Source organism: Chelon labrosus, assembly GCF_963514085.1.
Source record: "Chelon labrosus genome assembly, chromosome: 12".
NCBI classification, from domain to species: Eukaryota; Metazoa; Chordata; class Actinopteri; order Mugiliformes; family Mugilidae; genus Chelon; species Chelon labrosus.
Window position 1 is genome coordinate 12,359,828 of NC_140345.1, and position 21,334 is coordinate 12,381,161.

General features: G+C 41.8%; 4 protein-coding genes across 4 annotated transcripts; all 4 read right to left on the reverse strand.

Moving 5' to 3' along the window:
- Positions 1-1,158: 1,158 nt before the first annotated feature.
- On the reverse strand, positions 1,159-2,732 carry hoxa2b (homeobox A2b; the record flags this gene model as incomplete). Its single annotated transcript, XM_084556482.1, has 2 exons — positions 1,159-1,875; positions 2,336-2,732. 2 exons carry the CDS (start codon positions 2,730-2,732, stop codon positions 1,187-1,189), a joined length of 1,086 nt encoding a protein of 361 aa, XP_084412608.1. The 3' UTR covers positions 1,159-1,186.
- A 5,995-nt stretch (positions 2,733-8,727) lies between these two features.
- Positions 8,728-9,924, reverse strand: hoxa9b (homeobox A9b; the record flags this gene model as incomplete). Its single annotated transcript, XM_084557784.1, has 2 exons — positions 8,728-8,966; positions 9,411-9,924. 2 exons carry the CDS (start codon positions 9,922-9,924, stop codon positions 8,728-8,730), a joined length of 753 nt encoding a protein of 250 aa, XP_084413910.1.
- Positions 9,925-10,956: 1,032 nt separating this feature from the next.
- hoxa10b (homeobox A10b) lies at positions 10,957-14,198 on the reverse strand (the record flags this gene model as incomplete). Its single annotated transcript, XM_084557988.1, has 2 exons — positions 10,957-12,515; positions 13,430-14,198. The coding sequence occupies 2 exons, from the start codon at positions 14,196-14,198 to the stop codon at positions 12,241-12,243; spliced, it is 1,044 nt and encodes a 347-aa protein (XP_084414114.1). The 3' UTR covers positions 10,957-12,240.
- Positions 14,199-18,023: 3,825 nt separating this feature from the next.
- On the reverse strand, positions 18,024-20,230 carry hoxa11b (homeobox A11b; the record flags this gene model as incomplete). The annotated part of the gene is given in 3 exon segments (XM_084556326.1): positions 18,024-18,504; positions 19,493-20,215; positions 20,218-20,230. Coding segments are annotated over 3 exon segments (969 nt in total). The 3' UTR covers positions 18,024-18,271.
- Between the last annotated feature and the right edge of the window lie 1,104 nt (positions 20,231-21,334).

The window sequence follows — 21,334 nt, forward strand, 5'->3', positions numbered from 1 at the left end:
ATAAATGTGTTATTTTTTTTATCAAGCATTTCTCCTAAACATGTAGTGTGTATTGTATCATAAAAAACACATCTGCTTTTGCATCGTGGCGAACACGTCTACGTGGAGTCGAGGATCAACTGGTCGGTGTGAAAAATTCCATCAGCAGTAAATGAGAAAATGGACGGAGACGCTCTGACGCAGATGAAACGTAAGTCAGTTTTAGATTTAGAAATTAGAATGAATGGATAAAATACATAAATACATTGTCCTACTTGAATGGTACTCCACAGCCGATTTATAAATTCCATTTAAATGTCAATTTGAGGAAAAGTATCTTGCGTAAAATGCGTAATATTTTGAAATCATGAAAAACAACTAGTTTTGGAAACCACAATGGGGAAAGGCGCGATTGTTAATTCAAATAGATTGTATTACATTGCGGATTAGGCCATAAACAAGCACCCTCAGTCCTGTGGGTTTTATAGGCAATAAAATTTAATTAGAAAGCCAAGGAAAGTCGTAGCTTTTGGCCTGGGACTACTAGCAGGCAATTTTCGCTGCAGATTTCACTTTTCTGGGTTAATACGTGCAGAGGCGATGGATCTTTCCCCCTCCACCTTTTCGTGTGTGTTTGTTTTGTTTCGTCCTGTCCTCAGAGGAACTAAACCAGACATACCGTTAATTCATCTGAACCTGTGACAATAATAATAAAAAATGGACGCAAATCCCTATAATTATGCATTAACATCACTTAGAATTAATCCGCTGGCTGACAATTTTTCGGGGAGGTTTAGATATAAAAGAATCAAGCTTATATTTTATACAGACCCTAATCCATTTTACTGATAATAGATTTTATAGCTTGGCACATTGTTCTAAAGAATATTTTTGTATGTTTTCAAGTATGGAACAAAAATTCAAAAAGCTCTCCAAACTTACTGTGAAACAAGACCAAAGATCAGCTGAATCCAATCAATGTAAAGTTTTATTTCAAGAAAAATACGGTGCTCAATTATAGTTAAAATCGATATAAAAAATAGATGTGTAATATTTTTAGCAGCCCACTGGAATTAACAGGCAAAATAGTAGCTTTATTTTTTTCCCCCGCTTTAACTTACCTTATTTTTGAGATCTACCAATTTTCCCCTAACGCTAAAACTGAGTACATAGACTGAACACAAGAGTCTGAATTTAAAGTAACATTTCAATAGCTCAGGTTTTGCAGGTCGATTGTTGTGAGTGTTTCTGAAAATAGGTCGAAAGTTTCCGAAGATAGAGGCAGGGGACTCTGCGTTGAATCTGACAAACTCGGTGAGAAAGAGGACGAGGAGGAGAACATTTGGAAATCCTGCAAAGAGACGTCCAGGACCGGGGAATGATCATTGTCCGGGCCTATTGTTGACACGCAGATAGGAACAGTGGGTGTCGGGTTTGGAAAATGTTTCAGATTTTTCTCATTGCTGCTCAAAGGGGCAACAGTTGGGCTTTGGTTCTCCCCATTGTGTCCGTTCTGACAATGCTGTGAAGTCAAGGTATTTTGGTGGAAATACCTCTCCCTCTCCAGGAGCGTCCCGGCTGCGCTGCTGTCCTCCGCCTGCTCAAACTCGTCCTCCGGCCCGTCGTCCAGGCACGCGTACTTCCCCTCACTGTCCCGGTTCTCCTTGCTGTGGGTCTGCCTTTTGTGCTTCATCCGCCTGTTCTGAAACCACACTTTCACCTGCTTCTCTGATAAATCCAACAAGGCAGCTATTTCCACTCGCCTGGGTCTGCACAGGTATTTGTTAAAATGAAACTCCTTCTCCAGCTCCAGAAGTTGGGTGTTGGTGTACGCCGTCCTCAGCCTCCGGGATGCCCCTACACCGCCGACATCGCTCTCTGGTATCTCAGGTGAACCTAAAAAAATATATATGTAAAAAAAAAAGTTGTTTTTTTAAAATCACAGAAAGACTGAAGATAAAAAAGAAAACAGTAACACTGTTGTGTGAGTGGATCTGTGGGGTGAAACTTGTGGCAAGCAAGCGCCAGGACTGGGAAGATTTATGGGCTCGAGGCAGAATATGATGGGTCTGCGTGGACAGGACAGGACGGAGGGTGAAGATTAATGATCATGCCAGCTGCTGGCCCCTGTAAGAATAATCTATCACTCTCCATTACTGTCAAACATTAACACTCTTACACTGCATCACAAGTCAGTGCGTTACTTGATGAGATTAAGCATGCTTAAATCAAAATCCTCTACTGGCTCAAAATGACGCCCACGCTGCACAAGGCCCGGGATGCAGCTCTTTGCAGAGGGGAATCCTCAGACAATGAGGAGCCTTTTACTTGGAGGTTATAAATCATCATGTCTTGCCTTGGGGGGAGAAGTAGAGCAGCGAGGAGTCAGCCGTCGTCGCAGAGGCAGCTGCAGAAGAAGAAGAAGAAGAAGGAGCAGAAGCAGCCTGGTTCCTCTTGATGCTTTTCTTCTCCTTCATCCACGGGTACTCCGGGGGTAGAGATACATCCTGCAGCGGGCTGCAGCCTTTCAGAGCCTGCTTAGTGCGGCTGTGGCGTGGGTGGATGCTCGGGTTCGGGCCGGGGATGGTCTGCTCAAAAGGAGGAGGAATCAGTGTCGTCTGTGAAAGCGCTGAGCTCTTGATTGATGAACTTTGAAATGCATCACCGACAGGGTTAGTGAAAGATGTCAGGCACTCAGCGAGCGACGGCTGGCTGTTGATAAAACCACTTTCTCGCCCAAATTCGTAATTCATCTCCTCCTTCTTGTCTTGAAAGCTCGCTGATTCCAAGTTAATTCAGAAGGGGAGCAGAAATAATAATAAAAAAAATGAATACGCTGTTTATTTTCATAAACTACTAAACTGGTTATAGCCGTATGGAGACCTCTATGCCATAAACTATTGCTTTCATGAGGACATGGTCGGAATTAGTCCGTGCTGCTTGTCACATGGTTGCATCTGCCCAATGACAATTTGGGGTTTTTTATCAAAAGAAGCCACTGTCCCCTGTGATTGATCGAGAAAGTCTGAGGGGTAACGCCTCATTCCGAGGGTAGGGGTTGCTTTATTTACACATCTTTTTGGGTCAGTTTGTTCACCACTGCCCCCCCTCTCCACCTCCACTCCACCCCCCCACGAAAATGCCCCCCCAAAGCCGTGCCTTCCTTTGCGCGTCCACGCAGTCGGCCGCGAGAGTGCGCGCACGGGAGCACACGTGTGTTTCATATGTGTGTTCGTTTCCCCCACAAATCACTGCAGCAGCCACATTTGTGTCTCATAATGCGACCAGCCTCAAAGTCGTTATCAGCGCGCAAGGCGTTAATCTTGGGAGTCTCTACAAGATTTGCTTGGCGAGGAAAGCCGCAACAGACACTTCCAACAACATGTCCACCCCTCCCCCAAACACACACACACCGGGGAGAGGGAGCGAGGGAGACACAGAGAGATTAATTTTTAATAGATTTCCGTGTGAGTTTGCATTGATCAAATGCTGGCACAGCTTGATATGTTGGCCTAGGCTGTCCAATATATTATGTTTAACTTTTATCATTGAAATTTGAGTCAATGCGAGAGAGCAGCTGGGCATGTGTCACCATTTTACAGTTTACAACTCCCTGTCCAACGTCCAATTGCATTTATTTTATTTCACCTATCGGGGTAATGTTGACCTAAGCCACCATTCATACACTTCAGCATTATAGCATAGCGTGGCGCAGAAATGATTTGCCACTGTAGCAATGTGAAGCTAAATGCTGGAGATGTGATGGCTGTTTATTGCCGGGGCTCTAAACAAAGAGCCCTGGTAGCCCGTGCGTGATCAATCTTTCTCGCCAAAAGGTCTGACAGCTCCCTGCCCTAAGAACACATTTGAACCATCTCACTTAGATCATATATGGCCAGGAAGAGGACAACCTCTCTGTAGGCTCTCGGATGAGCTTTCATTTTAGAAATGCCGGGATTTCTTTTAAAAGCAGTGTTGAGTTAAGATGAGAGGCACCACCATTACGCACAAAGATTTTTTGCTCGATCACTTGGTAAAAATCGAGATATCAGCGTAAAGATATAACTCTCATATTTTTCGATTGCAAGAAGGACTATAGTGGCGTAGAAAAGGAAAGAAGAGAGGACTGGACTTGGTATAGAAACGAACGGAGCAGCTTTTCCATAGGATCAATTGTTTGCTGAGGTGAGTGGGTGTTGGCATTCAGCAGAAATCCCATTCACTACCATACCTTTCTCTCTGTCAGACACCCTGTAGAACTCTGTCTTCCTCTGGCCTGTTAAGCTTCTAAAATAATTAAGCTTTAACTCATATGAAATACTCGAGTTGTTTGCATACAACTGTATATTTTTAATAATTCTTATAGATGGACAAGGATGGATCGCAAACATGAGACTATAGTATCAGAATATAACCTGTACTTCTAGGCTATAATGAAAATGAAAATAAATTGCATTACATTTTTTTAATTTAACAATTTATTTCCAAATTCCATCTGTTCATCAGTGAATATCTGCCAATAACTGTCTAAACTGACCATATGAATCCAGTCTGTCTTTTGGTCATAATGTGCTCAGAACGATGCATCATTTTCATATAAATCTTCGTTTATATGAACAGTATTTACTTGCCATTGCGCACAGATTTAAATAAAGCACAGTCACAGGTGTGGAAACAGATCAACGGCTGAACAAAGAATGTGTTTCAGTAAATAAACACCAACAGAGTTTGACTCGATACACCATAAATACCGATTTATACGCTATAAATAAATAAATACATTTTTGATTTGTGTTCTTCCTGCTCAGAGCCTCGACGACCAGAAGCCACATTTTTGCTGCGTGTTCTGAACGAACGCAGACAAGAAGACGGTGTCTGGATAAACTGGGGGAGGCACGGTTCCCGTCTGTTCTGAAACGTCAAGAGACATCTGGGAGGCAAGCAGGCCAAATACGCGACCAGGATTGTTTTTAGAGGAGAATATTTCAATTGCATTGCCAGGATACCACTATTTTCATATAGCCTAATGAGTATGATGCAAATGTTAACCCAGAATAAATAATAATAATAATAATAATAAACAACTGAACAATTACAGAATGTGTATCTGTTTTTTTTCGAGCGTGTAAACTGTCACATTTAACTATGAAGTAAACCCACACACACTTATCTCGTACTATTTGTAAAACTGATGTATTTTTTTGAGATTATGTTTGGTGAAATGACTGCTGTGTTATGCTGTTATGTGCTATGTTCTCGCCATTGACGTTGCATCATAGCAGGTATCACATTATAGTATCCCTGTTGGAAGAAAACGTGCAACGTATGCAAGAGAAAAGTGCGTTTAATTCGCATTGTAATCTATCTGGGAAAAATCACTAAGCGACGACAGAGCATGTGTCTATATATAAATATATATGTATGTATGTCTGTGTGTGCAGTGGAAACAAAGCAGTGCTCCATTTCACATTATCGTTTTATTTATTGAGCCGCCTGGATTCATGGGAAGATTTGATTGATACTGGGGGCGCATTGTGGGTCTGCAAATCAAGCTGTTTGGCAAGCTGATGTGAAATATCGTGACAATTAAACAACAACAAAAATAATTAATTAATTAAATAATAATAAACACAAAACATAACAGACGTTTTTTGACGTCTCTGCAGATCACAGCGAAGAGATAAATGATATTCGTGGCAAAAAAAGAACTCCTCATAGATGGTATCAACATCTACTTCTAAGAAAGAGAACACCTACCTCCGCCACCTACAACCCACTTTGAGGACAGTCGGCCTGTTTGTCAGTACTCTGTTCTCTTTGGTTCAAGGTTAATGTTTGGTCGCCCTGCAGGTGAAGTCAAAGTCAAAAATGTGCACGAACAAGGTTTTAAGAGAAAAAAGGAATCACGCACAAAACCTGATCTGCCGCTGATGAATAAATAAGCATGACATGTGTTGGGGAGAGCAAAAAAAATTAGAGGAGTCTCTTCCAGGTACACGGCATTAATCTGAGTTGTTATCACTTTGATCCCGACAGAGGTCAATCCTTAACATCTGCCAAATGTTCAGGCTTCTACCGGCACAGACACACATCCACTTTAGGATTCACCCACAACAACAAACTGTAGGGAGTGAGGAGGAGTGGGTGAAACAGACCCCTTGTGCTCGTGACTTTACTCCCCTGAACTTCCCTTCCAAAGTCGGCTGCGGCCTCCTCTGCCAGTGCCGGTGTCACGAGGTTTGATGTATAGGGGTCAGGAGAGGTCACAGCAAACAAGATCCAAGCAACTTTCTGTTTTTCCGCTGCACGGGTGTTTGTACGGAAGCGCCAACTTCTAATTCAAAGGGATTAGCCACTTGCACACAACGCTGTTATAGAGCCCGGGAGAGACTTTACAGATGTCACCACTTGTATTTTGGGGGAAATGGGAACATCCGTTGTCTTCAAAATCTCAGTTTCTCTCACAAAAGGGGACTTAACGAGCTACATGTGGATGACCTTTTTGGCTGAGAGAGGTGGGGAAACGGGTGAGGAGTGGTGAGGAATGGTGCGAGGGAGCAGGAAGGGTTGAGATGTCCCTCATTCTCAAGTTTATCGGGGGCGGGGGGGAGGGTGTCCAACCCAGTAACTGCGAAAATACAGAGATGCTTTCTGAGGATGTGTGAAGACAAACTTGATCATGTGTCAGTAATCATAATCAGTGGAGCGATTTAATCCGAGTGCGAGCATGTGAGTATTCACACAACATGGACATTGATATAATTTTAAATCCCTTGTGTGTTTAGTGAAATGCAGACAAGTGTGATTTCCACTGATGTAAACAAACTGTTTCAAAGTATTTGACTGTGCTTTTTTTTTTTTTCAGAACTGGCAAAAGAGCAAGAACTTCAGGTCAAACAAAGGTAACCTATAAATTAGATGACTATAAAATGAGGCAGAAAATTAACAGAGCATGATTTGATTTTTCGGCTATGACCGCACGACTGGTGGGGGTCTGTAATCACTTTGCAGTTTAGTTAGGTGATCCCTGAACGCATCATCCAGTTTGTTCTTCAGATGAGCCGCTGCCTCCACCTGCTGGCGGCCAGAGCGCAGCAGCACTCAGCGAAGCACTGAGCTTCACCACCGTCACCAGGGCAGTGTGTTTGTTCTCATGTCAGTTCTTCAAGATTCTCTCGTCAGTTTTACTTTTTTCCCCCCTTTAACTAAAGGCTAACATGTTCTGATTATAAAGTGATAAACATTTAGGACGTCTCTGTGAGTGACGCACGTTCTGTCGCCTCAGAGCCCTTTCTGCAACCAATCCAAAAACGGATGTTTCCGCGCCGAGACAGTCTGATTGTTAGTAGACGGTTGTAAAGTAATTAGACGTTTTAGGACAGACCCATCTGCACTCCTTCCACACACCCACCCATTCTCCGAGTGTTGCCCCAGCGCTCCAGGGCCGCCTTCCAGCAACGTTACATATTTGACTGGTTGCCCGAGCCTCATCAGAAATGCAGCTTTACTGCTGTCACAGAGCCTCTACATGCTTTGCTGTTTTCGCACCTTATAAACAGTTTAGGCTGCGATTGTGGTTTATTGCTGAGGTCATCCAGTGCAGTTTGTAAGGCGATCACAGGCCAGAAATGTCTTTCAAATAACTCTAAATATAGACGCTGTGATTGGGAGCAAAACGCACGAACCCGTTTCGTAGATAATCTGCTGATTGAAGACAATTCACGTCTCTGTGGTCATGGTCTCCAGCTTTAGTTAAAAAAAAGAAAAAAAGAAAAAAAAGAAGAGTTTTGGCCATATTTAAATAAGGCAACTAATGACACCACATCCACAATACTGTTACACACACACACGCAATCACACTCACACACACACACACACGTTATTATCAGAAAGGAAACTTTACGCAAGATTGACAGAAGATTTTCTGAGAGGAAGAAAAAAAAAGCTTGGCAGGCCTTGGGAAGTTTTGGTGGCCCACTTGGGTTGTTTTCGCCATAAAGCTCAATGGCTACAAACCAGAAGATCTAGTAAAAGTCTGTTTTTATCGTTTTTTCCCTGTAACAGTCTAAAGCATGTTCAATTATTATTTTTTTTTAACTTCAAACTTGGCTGAAACTATTCGAAGCATTTTGGTTAACACACGCAGTGTTTTATAACAAACACTACTGGCGTCATGTTATACGTAGCCTACTTTTTTTTTTAATGAAACACGTTGTAAGTCTCTGAAGTGCGAAATTACAACAAATTAATAAAACGTAATCATCCTTCTCAGGTGCTATACAAACTACACTTTATTTTGGTTGAAATCAACAACGACGAGGTATTTTAAGTGTGTGCGCAGTGTTTTCACAAATGCATCAAAACCTGACAGCTAAAAAACACCGAAGGTTGCAAAAAATAATAATAACTTAAACGATGCAAATAGGTAGCTGGAGGACATTCAGGTAGTCAAGGGTCATTTCATGCAAATTACAAATGGCCTATCTTCAACTATTTAAACTTTTATCTTTGTGCGTCAAAACACAACACATGTAAATTCAGACGAGGAACTCGCTCTTCTCACATGAAACATGAAACACTTGATATCATAGAATAATAATAAAAAAAAAATCTAAATAATAATAAAAAACATCCAGCACTAACTTTACAACAACATGTGTAACAGGTTAGGAATATTAAGCACAGACCTCCTCTAACCCTCCCCCCTCCTCCCTTTAGGCTCTAATCCACCATCCGTCCCAAAACCAGTTAACTGTCTCTCCTCCGGTCTTTGTTTTCTTTCTTCATCTTCATCCTGCGGTTCTGAAACCAGATTTTTACCTGTCTCTCGGTCAAATTCAGGACCCTGGCTACTTCGTATCTACGATCCCGGGGGAGGTACATGTTAAACAGAAACTCCTTTTCCAGTTCGAGGATTTGATGCTTTGTGTAAGGACAACGCTTTTTTCTGGTGGGCTTCGCTTGAAGCCAGTTGCACGATGGGTCATCTGGAAACAGGGAGTCAAAAACCACGACACAGGACAATTAATGTTCTCAACAATAAGGGTTTAAATCAAGACTAGTCAGTTTTAAGGACAAACAAGATCGTTCCCTTTAAAGGGAAAAGATTTTTTGGATTATTTTTTTTACGTTGAGCAATTTCAGAATTTGAATGGGTTAGGATTACCCAAATATTTTTGAACATTTGGTGTATTTATTTTTTTATTTTTATTTTTTTTACAGTGCGTCAGTAACCTTGGGAAAATATCCTATTTTCTTAATAGACCCCGTTATTGATCTGCACGACTTGAACAATTTTATGACATTTTTAACACTAAACGGTCTGCAATATGAGAAACTATTCATCCTCATTCTCAAGCAATTAAATATGAATTTATTTCATCTAAATTAGACCACAAACCAGAATAAAATGAAAGCACTGCATTGCTTACTTGCATCCACCTCCCTCTTTTTCTCTCCTGGTGCGTTTTCTCCAGTGGCTTTAGACGTGGATGAGGTTTCGCAGGGAATCTCCGTGAGGGACGCGTTTTCAATGTCAGACAAAAGAGGTGTGTGCGTCTCTAAAGTCGTACATTGTGCACTCCCAATCAGAGGCTCGGGTTTTATCTCATAGTGCATGGCTGTCGACGGTAATCCCGTCAAACACAGGGACGCAGAAACCGGGTCCAACGCCCAGGAGCGCGTAAACATGCCATCGCTGTCCCCGCTCGTGTAGTGGTGATGTATATAGGTCGGGGTGGCTGTGGTTGGAGGGTGGGAGGAGATGCTGCTCCAAGACCCACCAAAAATAGAGGATTTCGCCTGCAAAGGGCAAGACTCCTGTCCGCCATATTCGGTGACCATAGCCTGCTCCACCCCTGCAGATGATGAGTACCTCGGGGCTAAATCTTCCTGCTCTGGAAGAATGCGCGAGTCAACATAATAACTAGTCCCCAGCGTCGACATTGCAAAGAAATAGAAAGCAAAACAAGAGCGCGTTACAGTCCGGCAATGTTTAGAAAAAACACATTCGTTGCATGTTAAGGTGCTGCTGTCGTGCACCAGCAAGAAGCTCAATGCGTCCAATAAGTTGAACCTTGCCCAAGACTGGATAGGGCGCCTCAAACACGTGACCGTGGGACAGAACAATAAATAATAAATCAGTCTACTGCTCAGCTAAATGGCCGCCATTTTCCCCACCATATTTTAATAGCAAATCCCCGCGCCTTTATTGGAAAATATTTCGTTTTATAAGCAATAAACGGTATGAGTTTTGTCAAGAGTTCTCACGTTGCACTGATCGAACAGAGCTGTGACTGGGGCAGTATTATTTTAGAGCGTCCGTTTGTGGAGTCATCAAGCAGCCTCTTCCCCCTAAAAAAGTGTATATTCATAAAAAGTTAATGGAGTTGTTTATTCTCCAAAATAAAATAAAATAACTTGTAATAATTTAATGATTGCATCTATAAAACTTTTACTTTGGGAAGAAAAATGGTCCATGTTAATGACTATATTATAAAATATTTCAAACTTTTTTTTAACACAAGGAGCAAATGTAAACGATCGTTGGATTTTACAATTCTTAAACATATAGGGGAGGCTTCCAAGATGCACATATTGCGTCTATAGGGCTGTATGTCCACTCTGAAGGCAATCTAAAGCGGAAAGTGGGGTGCGGTTATTTGGGTGCTATATAACAGTCCTTTTTATCACGGGCAATTGGGTTGTTTTTCTTAAGGTTACAACCTGGCTGTCTAAGCTAAATATCACCAATAAAGCTCAGCCTTTGTGTCCTTTCTCTGGCGCAAGCAGACGCATCCGGCATTTCGAGGCAACTGGCAGACTGCAATGATCATAACCGAGGCCTTGTCTGTCGTTTCCTCCTGTCCTGGACGCACACAAGTCTCAATTCCTTTCATTTCCCAGCTTGCATTATTTACATCCTGCCGTTAATATCACACACATGCGCTCAGATTCCCATACATATGCACTCCTAATATATTGACATTGTGAAAAATGTGTGTCCCCCAATAAAAATAAATAAATAAATGTAATCATGTCCAGGCGACATGGACACTAATAACGGCAAAACGATCTCTAGGTATTAATTTTACGCACAGCAATAAAACACACGAATGCACTTTTTGGAATAATAATTTTTTATGTGTCTGAAGTAGTCGGCCCCAAAATATTAATAAATGCAGTTAGTAATTAAGAGTCATTCAATTTTCATCATGCGACGAGTTTTACTGAGGTAATCAAGGCAGTTTCGTGTTGTGGGAGAGATAACATAGCCCAACAACATGAGACTACCTAAACCACTCAACAGCCCGCTCTCCTCTTCAGGATTTTTATTTTATTATTATTATTCAAAGTGTATAAAATAATGTAGTTTATCGGTGCAAAAAAGGCTGCTTCTAACCCACTGAAATCCGTAAAGGCGAACCTGTTAAAAATCTAGTTTCAAACGTGTTTTAAGTAGTTCAGATGCAACAGACATTAAATTGCGCATTTTACAATTTGAAAAGGTTAATTAGAGTTTTTTTTTCTTTGCAACAGGAAGCAGTGTTTTCAGAATTTTAGAAAATTTCGTAATACACACTCTATGTGTGGTACATTCAAGTCTGATATATATATATAAAAAAGACAAAAAGCAGCAACGTGTGCACAAAAACTAGACATCTATTACAGGCCCAAACTGTGAAGAACATCACCCACTGCCACTGCTATAATATTTACTGTGCACAAAGCGGACACTGTCCAAACACAAAGGAATTTACACTGTGTCTGTGCCAGCTTTTGGATTTAAACGCCACCCAGCTCATAGTCCGTCTTTGTGAATAAAATAAGAAGTCTGCAGTTGCAGGCACGGTTTTTATTATCTGACCAACAAAGTGTGCAAATATTCAACAAACCTCTTGGGTTCTTTAGCTGTCACATAAAGGCCTACATGGAACTGTAACACAAGTATCCCAAGGGTTAATCCAGCATGCAAATTCCAATGGTTCACTCAGGTTGAATATACAATATGTACAAGCCTGAAGCTCTGAGACATTGTGGTCATATTGGGGACATTTGAAATGGTTCAACGTTACAAATGTAACTATTTATAAATACAAATCCACGACAAAAAATAAACCAGACGTGAAAACAAAATTTTCGAAATGACAACAATCAATAAGTTAGCAGTAGGTTCTCCATGGACATTCTCACAGTTGGGTAGGGGCTCTGCACAGGCGTCCTTGCCATGGATGGAGGAGGGCGCCAAAGACCCAAACAGTCTCATGAGAAACTGAAGTTGCTGGAGAGCTCTCGGATCCTATTCTCCCGGCTCATTTTTTTCAGTTTCATTCTCCTGTTTTGGAACCAGATTTTGACTTGCCTGTCAGTGAGGTGCACACTGCGGCTGATCTCCAGACGACGCTCTCTAGTCAAGTACATGTTGAAGAGAAACTCCTTCTCCAGCTCCAGAGTCTGGTGCTTGGTGTAGGGGCAGCGCTTCTTCCGACCACTCTTAGCTGTGAGCCAGTTAGCCGTAGTTTCCATTTTTCCGTCACCTATAATGAAAATGAGCCTGCTGTTAGGCAACGGATGTGACAAACAACATCAGATAAAGTTTCCAGTATTTGTTAGAAATGATATGAGGGTGAAATACAGAGGTCAAACTAAACAAAACATGACCATGTCCAAATATGAAAATAGCGCCTTCAAGTCATCTAATATAAGGCTTTAGGTTTGGTGTATGCATGCTAATATTTGAAGTGACACCTGCTACTCAACCGTAGAGTACATATATGCCGGCAGATTATCTGTCATTTGAGCAATATTTCAAATTTACGCACAAACTACCTTCGCGCGTAACGTAACCTTGATGAAAATGCCACATAGGTGCAATTCAATATTTTACAAGAAACTAGTATTGGTCCAGAGAAGCAGCCTGTAGCCAACTTCATCTTTATTAAGACATAAAACACAGCCTGCACAGTCTGTTGAAATCATAACAAGGCCTGTGCCTTTCATGAGGGGACAAATGAAATCAGAGTCCTGCGCAAGGCAGATTAAGTAGACTGGACTGGACATGTGAATCAATGTTAATGTTTAAAAATATAATAATAATCAATGTGGTTTTTAATTATTTAAAATACATATTGCAGCCAGTAAATAAATGTAGGAGGCCAGGCAGAGGCCTGTGTATTTTTTATTTTTATTTTTTTAAAGAACAATTACAATAGCTTTAACTTGACTGGTTAAATCAAGTACAATTTTGACTCATCCCATGTAACCTTAAATTCGAGATAAACGCAGGCCCGTGAGTAGCCGACTGTTTAAAAACAGCTGCACCCTTCCTTAAAAATGTCTTTATGGTTAAACTGCTATAAAACCATAGAAGCTTAAAAATAATTGGGCATATCATATATTCCGTGTCTACTAAATTTGGATAGTTTTTCTACACTGGATTTCGGCTCTTCACCTTTTACTGGCTTTTCTGGACAATCCGCACTGCATGTCTCAGCGGGTTCTGGGGAAGATGAGCTTTCCGAGGACAGGCGACTGTCCTCCTCTCTGGCCGAGGCGCAGGGCGGAGGGACAGGCGCCTCCTCGTGGTTCTCCGCGCTCTCCGGCTCTGCAGAGACAGCCGACGGCTGGGAGCGTTGGCTATCCAAGCGGGCAGGTCGATGCAGAGTGAAGTGATTCATGTTTGGCTGGACATCATGATAAAGCCGGCTGGACGCGTATGTCTGAGACAGGCGGAAGTAGCCGGGGACCGGCACCGTGCTACCGGTAACGGGGCATGATGCCGTCGAGTAAGATATGTCATCTACTGTGCCTCCTTTAGGACATTTTTCAGACTCGTAAAGGCAATACGCGCTTTCCTCCTTTATAGTCGGCGAGAATGAACACGGAGCCATATGCTGGCCGCTGGGCTGATCCACCCGACAAGACCTCGATGTTTCCAGCCACGTTTCCATCCCTTGAACATACGGAGAAGAGGAGGGGATCACGCTTTGTGTCGTTGGCTCGTTGCGCTTACCGATTCCCGGGAAGCCACCGGAGAGTCCATATGAATATTCCGACGCTGGTGGCAAATAGACGCTGTTACTTTGGTAATATGAACCACTGTCGGTTCTCACGTTGATTAAAGAGTCCACGAAAAATGGATTTCCAGCTTGGTTGTTGGGACATGACATCGTCGTGGTATAATTTGACGGAGGATGAAGATAGCCCTTTCTGGCTGACATTTCTTGTGCAAAACATTGCTGAATAATTACTGATACTCACGCTTCTCACTGTAGCCTGCAGCCAATTAAAACACCAGGCGACTACAGACTCCTCCCAGTCCGACCAGGCAACTCCACTGTGTCATATATTTTGTTTTAGGCTAAGTAAAAAGAAACTGTTGGAGAAAGTGGTGCATCAGAGGGGTTTAAGTAAAATCTTTAAATCTCCACAAAATCTTGGTTGATCGCCACCTATAAGCCTGGAGGTGCCTATGTAAATTCAACCACAACAACCCGTGTGTGACAACTCAGTTGTTGAAAGCTGTCCCTAACAATTATGCACAATGCATAGCTTTATGGCCACTTTTACAGCACTGTAAAAATGAAGGGTTCTAGAGGTTCCTCCGAGAAGCTTAGGAAGCATCAAAGATCCAAAATGTCCTGTGTGACTCTTTGGTCTCTTCACCTCTCATGTGCTGCTCTGATAATTATTATTGGACTACACTTTTTAAAATTCCTCATGCACCGTCCAGCAGACGTGAAGACAGATCACGTCTTCGACTGGTCAGACCGACACAAAATCCCAATTTTCAGAGGCGTCCAGATTATAATTTTGGGTGTGAATAGGCTGTGTGATTGCGTCCAGACAACTTTTATTGCAAAGGCTCTGTTGAGCATTAAGAAAGGTGACACGCATGAACGCTAAAGTAAAGTAGAAGCGCCACAGCTGTACAATGTCCTTACATTTGCTTATAGATTAGTTTGTTACTGAATAGGTTGCATTAGGAATTTAATCTTGATATCTTTCTATCGTCTCCTTGAAGAACCAGTGGGAATAGGCAAGACTTTCTTTGTTCATTTACCTGTTAAGAAAACCCACACTTATTCCAAGGCCTTCACGCACACGACGCCCATTCCTTAATATCACATTTAAGTTGAATCTCTAGTCAACACCTAACATTCACTCTACCCATAAAGAAAACACTCAGTGCACCTTTGAGATGTTTTAAATATGTTTTTTAAAAAGGCTATCTGAAAAGATATTAATAGTATCTCATTAAATGATCTTTGTCGCACCATGGCTCCTCAGAGATCCATGTATTCGAGATGGAATCAAACAAAGAACACGTAAAACAAGATACATTTCCTTGAAGAGCATGTAGAAAACGCGCAAGGATATAGATCTATTCGTTATATCTGGTAATTTAGACTTTAAAATACCCCAGACTAATAACTTGACCATTTTCTGATACAAGTCCACCATGCAAGAAAAGAAAAAAAAAAGAAAAAGAAAACCATAGCTCTGGACTCCTTCAGTATTTTTTTGAAAGGAGAAATGTATAAACGCACGCCTTCTTAGAAGAGCGTAAACAAGGTTAGCTTTTATAAACCAGGCCTACATATTCAGCTAAGCCTAAAATGAATCCGAAGGTGGAGTTTACCATCAGATACAGCATCGGCTACGTCCATCTTCCTTTAAGTCTGGAGCCATAAAGTCTAGAAATCAGAGCTACAGTTTATGTGCAGCCATTTTATATGGCGTCAAACCTGCAGCAGTCTAGCAGCAATGAATGAGAATAACCGTTAACCTTACTGGATTACTTCCTGTCATGTCTCAGTGTGAGCTCTGCGTGACACGTTTTTTTATTATTATTATTCTTCCTTGATATTACTGACATAAAATGTGAATATATAATGAAAAGAAGATTTTGTATTAATGTGATTTCTTTGAAAGAAACGTTAGAAGTTCAATGAGAATCCCATAATCAAAATGTCTGTCTTGGCTAGGGCGCACGAACAGGCACACACATACGCACAGCGGCATCAAAGTGAACAAACGGCCTTTAGGACAATCTAAATTTTCCTTTTTTTTTTTTTTTTTTTACATGTTTGTAATCTTCTCATAATACCCTTTCAATATTAATCAAATTAGTGTTATTAGCTTAAGTATAATTAACATTTTAAACTTTAAAATTAGAGGGCCACAAAAAAAGAAGATAGACCTTTGTTTTTTATTTCTTCGTGCATCAGTCTTTCAAGTTTTTGCCAAACTGCAACCCGAGAGCTGAATTTAATGTTCAAAGAAACAAAATATATCTGCAGCAAAAATTTATTTTGCTAGTTTCCCAGTAATACTTTGATTACATCATTGCATAAAATAAAAAACAGCTCCTTCAGATTAATGACTTTCAGATGAAGAAGGCTAGCCTGAAAAGACACAGACTGTCTCAAGTCACATATAAAAAATCCCTGCTCACGAGAAAATGCACGTGGTAATATTTCTGTGCCTACCTTAATAAAATCCTGAGGTGGTGAGATATTCTAAATCATCTGAGCGCAGAGTCAAACTTCTTTTATATCTCAATTCACGGCAATGACATTGATCTGAGGAGCGCCGCCCAGTGGGCAAAGACAGCAGGCCTTCACTGCAACACAAACAGCATATTCCTACCACGGTAAGATACTGAAACAAATGACGCCGGGAAGGTCCGTGAACACAAGTTTCAATGCTCCCAGCCGTTGTTTTTCAGCCCCTTAGTCACAGTTAATAACCTTGGTCTCAGACGCTTTATTGCACTACACTCCAAATGCTCCAGACGAATCCGCGTTTTATGGCCAAGTTACTGGAGCAACTGGGAGGATGTGCCGCAATCAAAGCGGAATTCCTGGGAGCCTCACAGGATGCACCGTGTAAGAAAGGCACCAGGATCCTTATTAGCTTATGACAGGCCATTCATGTTGTTTTCAGGGGCCTTGAGCTGGAAATAAAGCTATTTGCACCCAACTTTTACCCATCTTTGTATGCGCAGTTACCTTTGCAGGTTCAATCTTTCAGACTTAAACCCATACCTCTATTATATAAATATATATATAGGGACAGATTAATGAAGGCTCTTTGGATCAAACAAATTCTGGTAATAAATAAATTATCTTACAGTTTGTGGTGATGGTAGTAGTGATCAGGGGTCTTGGCACCACCGGATGCGTCAGGAACGGTGCCTTTTACATCCAACAACAACGGGTTTCATGGGAGCTTAATAACACAAATAAATTCATATAATTTGTGAAGAAGCGTCTGTTAGATGTGTGTGCATTAAGACGAATGTCAAATTGTTTCACTCAGCCCTAACAGGCATGTTAGGTCAGAAATCAGTCTTTACACTCAAACCCCCTCCCAGAAATGAATGAACCCTTTGTAATGGATATGAAATAATAACTGCAGAGGATCCTATTTCCAGTCATGAAAAGCATCAGACCCTACATATCATGCATCCGATACGATCCACGTGCTGGCATATAAAATCAAAATACGGGATTATGTTTCATTTGGGGGTTTTACCAGATTAAATTGGAGAATAATCCAAATTTATGGCCAAGAGCTCTACACAGTGCTTGTGTTCGGGGTCAAGCGCAGATGTTTAGATATCACAGAATCTAATACACGAGAAATTATAAACTTGACTATTCGCACTGAGCAGCATTATTTTTAGGGGGGGAGCTGGTGACCGCCACTGGGGTCAGGTGAGATTTCCGAGCGACTCCAAAACGTACACGGTTTTCCGTTATTTGTTGTTGTATTTGAACAACGACGTTAAAATATTGGGAGAAAGAAGAAAAAGCGAAAAGCAGGTTTGCGTCAAAATGTGTGGCCACAAACGTAATCATGCGTAAATTGCTGAAGCTTCAATAAGAGGGCGAGAAAAAAAAATAAAAAAATAAATGAATATATTTTTGGAAAATTCAAGACAAGGCCTGGACGTGCGTAAAACTGGGAAATAAAATTTAATTTTAGAGAAAATTTATGATTTTGACAATGCAGTTCGGCAATCCCGGTGTGTATTATTAAATAATATAAAAGAAAGACACATCCGGCTATCTGCGTAAGCACACCGTACAGGAAACCATTTAACTTTGAGATGTGGACACTTGTTTTCAAGCATAATAATAATTATTATAATAATCATAATAACGATTGTGTTTAATGACAAAATTGATGAATAGAAGAATACTTTATGGTAAAAACCCGTCATCCTGTCCAGGTAATGATATAGATGTGTTGAGGGTGTGCATGGCCGCAGTCTTTTGTTCAGTTTTTATAGCAGGGGGTTTGTTGTGTAGTACTGTAAACGGTCTCTGTTCAGTTTCTTCTCCTTCATCCTCCTGTTCTGAAACCAAATTTTGACCTGGCGATCTGTCAGATTGAGCATCCGCGAGAGCTGCAGGCGCTTCTCTTTGTTGATGTAAACGCTGAAAAAGAATTCCCTCTCTAGTTCCCTGATCTGATATTTGGAGTATGGACATCTCTTCTTGCGCGTCCTTTGGCCACCTGAAACACAATGAGAAAAAAAGGGGGACACCTCATCAGAGATTATGGACACACTACAATAACATGAAGCCATCAGTCTATTTCTTGCTTTGAAGCGGCAGCGAGCGGTGGCCTGCGTGGGACTTGGAGTTCAAGTGTTTTCCTTCTCTCAGGCCTACAGGACCCACATTTGTAAACAAAGACTGCGCTTGATAGTGGGACGTTACGGGCACGGGGGCATCTGTCGGAAGTTGTGAAAAGTCAGTGAAATGTGTAAAACTATATTGAGTGTTATTTTTAAGAGTGAGGGCCTAAACCAAACATGGGGAGTATATCGTGTATCTGATACGCTTTTGCAGTGCGCTGTTCATTTCTCTGTGGGTACAGAGCCATGGGTTCAGCTTTAGTGAAGCAGAATCCGTCATGGAAAGCAGCTGCTGGATCAAATCCTTGCAAATCCAGTGAATTCATAAATATTTATCTTATGAGGCAGGAGCAAGGTTAAAGCTAAAGTCTAGACCAAGGATTGAAATGCCCCACTAAAGTCCACTTCAGTCAGCATGAAACAAACCAAGTGCTAAATCAAAAATAAAATAATAAACACATTAAAAGTGAATACGACAAAGTCATCTGCTGCAACCACATGGCCGATCTAGGGAGATCTGTGATGTTTTTGACATTCTCATGTTGTTATTTCAGTAGCATTTTATTTAAAAATACTTTTTGGCATATAAATGTTTTACAGGTCCATTAAATGAGACGATACAAGAACACATAGGGAGAGAACAAAGTAGAGATCTGGTTAGAAATCTTTGAGACAAACTAAACTCCAAAGTCTTCACGGCCAATTTCAATCCCAAGCACGTGATCTTGTCGTTTATAACGTAGTTTTGTTATAGGGTAAATCGGCAGGCCCTCCATAAACCTTACGTGCTTATAAAACTGCATATAAAAAGCTTTAAGAGCAACGCGTTAGATTCTGTTCCTTGCATTAAGCAGGTTCACTCACTGCTGCTTTTGCTCTGTTTCTCCTCGCTGTGGCCGGAGGACGACTTGGGGCTGCAGCTCTCCGCCGTGTCCGAGCCCGGGTGAGCGGGAGCGGGGCTCGTCTCGGCGGGTCTGTCCGCGTCTGGTGCCTGCGCTGTCGGCGTCGTGCTGTTCTCCGCGCCCCCGTAGGCTGTGTCGAAAAACTGATCGAACGCCTGCGGCAGGACGCCGTTCCTGCCGACGCTGCCGTAGAAGCCGGGCGCCCGGCTGGAAGAGCTGGGGTGGCTGGCGCTGGAACTGCCTTTGACCAGGATCTCTCCCCCCCGTGAGGTCGGGTTCGCCCAGCTGTCCCTGTGCACGATATCCTCAGCGTAGCAGTGTGACAGGCTCCCCCTGCTGTGGTGCCATTTACTTGAAGTATCAATGCCATAGTCTCTGAAAGCCACATCTCTCACGGACGGGACCTGTGGCAGAGCTGAGGACTGATAGGAGTATGTCATGGGGCAAGACGACTGGCTCTGGGTTAAATAATGGGGGAGACCCGAGAAGTCTGCTCCGGAGACGTAGTAAGTGCAGCTCGGTAAATACATATTGGAGCCAGAGATCCGTTCATCAAAATCCATATTCTGCTGTTGGAAACGTCTTATAATAATCCTCGCATAGTTCCTCCGCGACGCTGCACTCCAGTCACTTTGAGGCAGACTGGTGGAGCAGAAATCCTTAGACGTACAAGCTGACGTGGGGATCCATCTCTATCCATTAGGGCCAAAGCCATGTGACCACTGGCACAAAATGACAGATAGCCTACGCCTCACCATGTAGGCTATATGAGTCAAAGAGTTTGTAATGTAGAGTTACCGCTGTATGGAAAAGGAAAAATACTGAATGGGGATTTGGCATAGAACAATTTTTGATTATAAAGAGCTAAATGTCTGACACATGCGTTTTTATGTAGATCTGCTTGGTTTAGTCTAACTGGCTGCCGATCTTTATAGTTAAATTAACAAATTACACGGTTAAAAGCTGAGAATTATATCCAATTTCACGCCAGGCTGCTTAACATGCAATTTTTATCTTTAAGCTCGTTTTAAACCTAACCCTCACCTTAACCCTAACCTTAACCTCCGCGTGTGAATGCTTTAAAAGATGAAGATCACATTTTCGACCGTGCAGGAAACAAGATACAGGCCTTGTTATGTATGTTTTACTCCGACTTTGTTGCACGGACATGTTTTTTGAAGCTGTAACAGAGACTTCTTGTGTTATGACAGATCGTTGCTCAAATTTAGGACCGTGCCACATGCGTAAATTCACCGGGGAGGCCATTTTAATAAATTAAATCTATTTGATCTGATCTCAAACACGGGTCGTCTCTCTGTGTGGATTTATTATAGCTCCCCTGGCTATATATAGACCAATCTGGTCCACAAGTGGCGGAGCAATGTGAGTCACGCTGCACTTTTGTCAGGCATCAGTCCAGTTTCGCACCCGGGGACAAAAAGACAATAGAGTGTAAAGACAGGCCTGTTTGCCTCCTTTATGGCAGTTCTTTTGGAGCAACGTTTTCAGCGTCACTAAAGCACGCCAGCTCGACTTTCTGTTCAAAACGTTATTATTCACAGAGTTGTGTTTCATTGCACGCTGCCTTTTCTTCCTGCTTCTATGCGTAAAAGTTGCTAAGTCGCTGTTTTAAAATTTCTATGTATTTAAGGTCAGGCACTACAGGTGAACAAGGGTAAATGTGCAATTACCACAATTAAACTTCCAGCTGAAGACTGAAGACAGTATTATTGTGTTTTAAACGTTTCAAAAAAAATAAATTAATAAATTAAAGAAACGAGGTATTATCTGTCTGTGCAGGTTC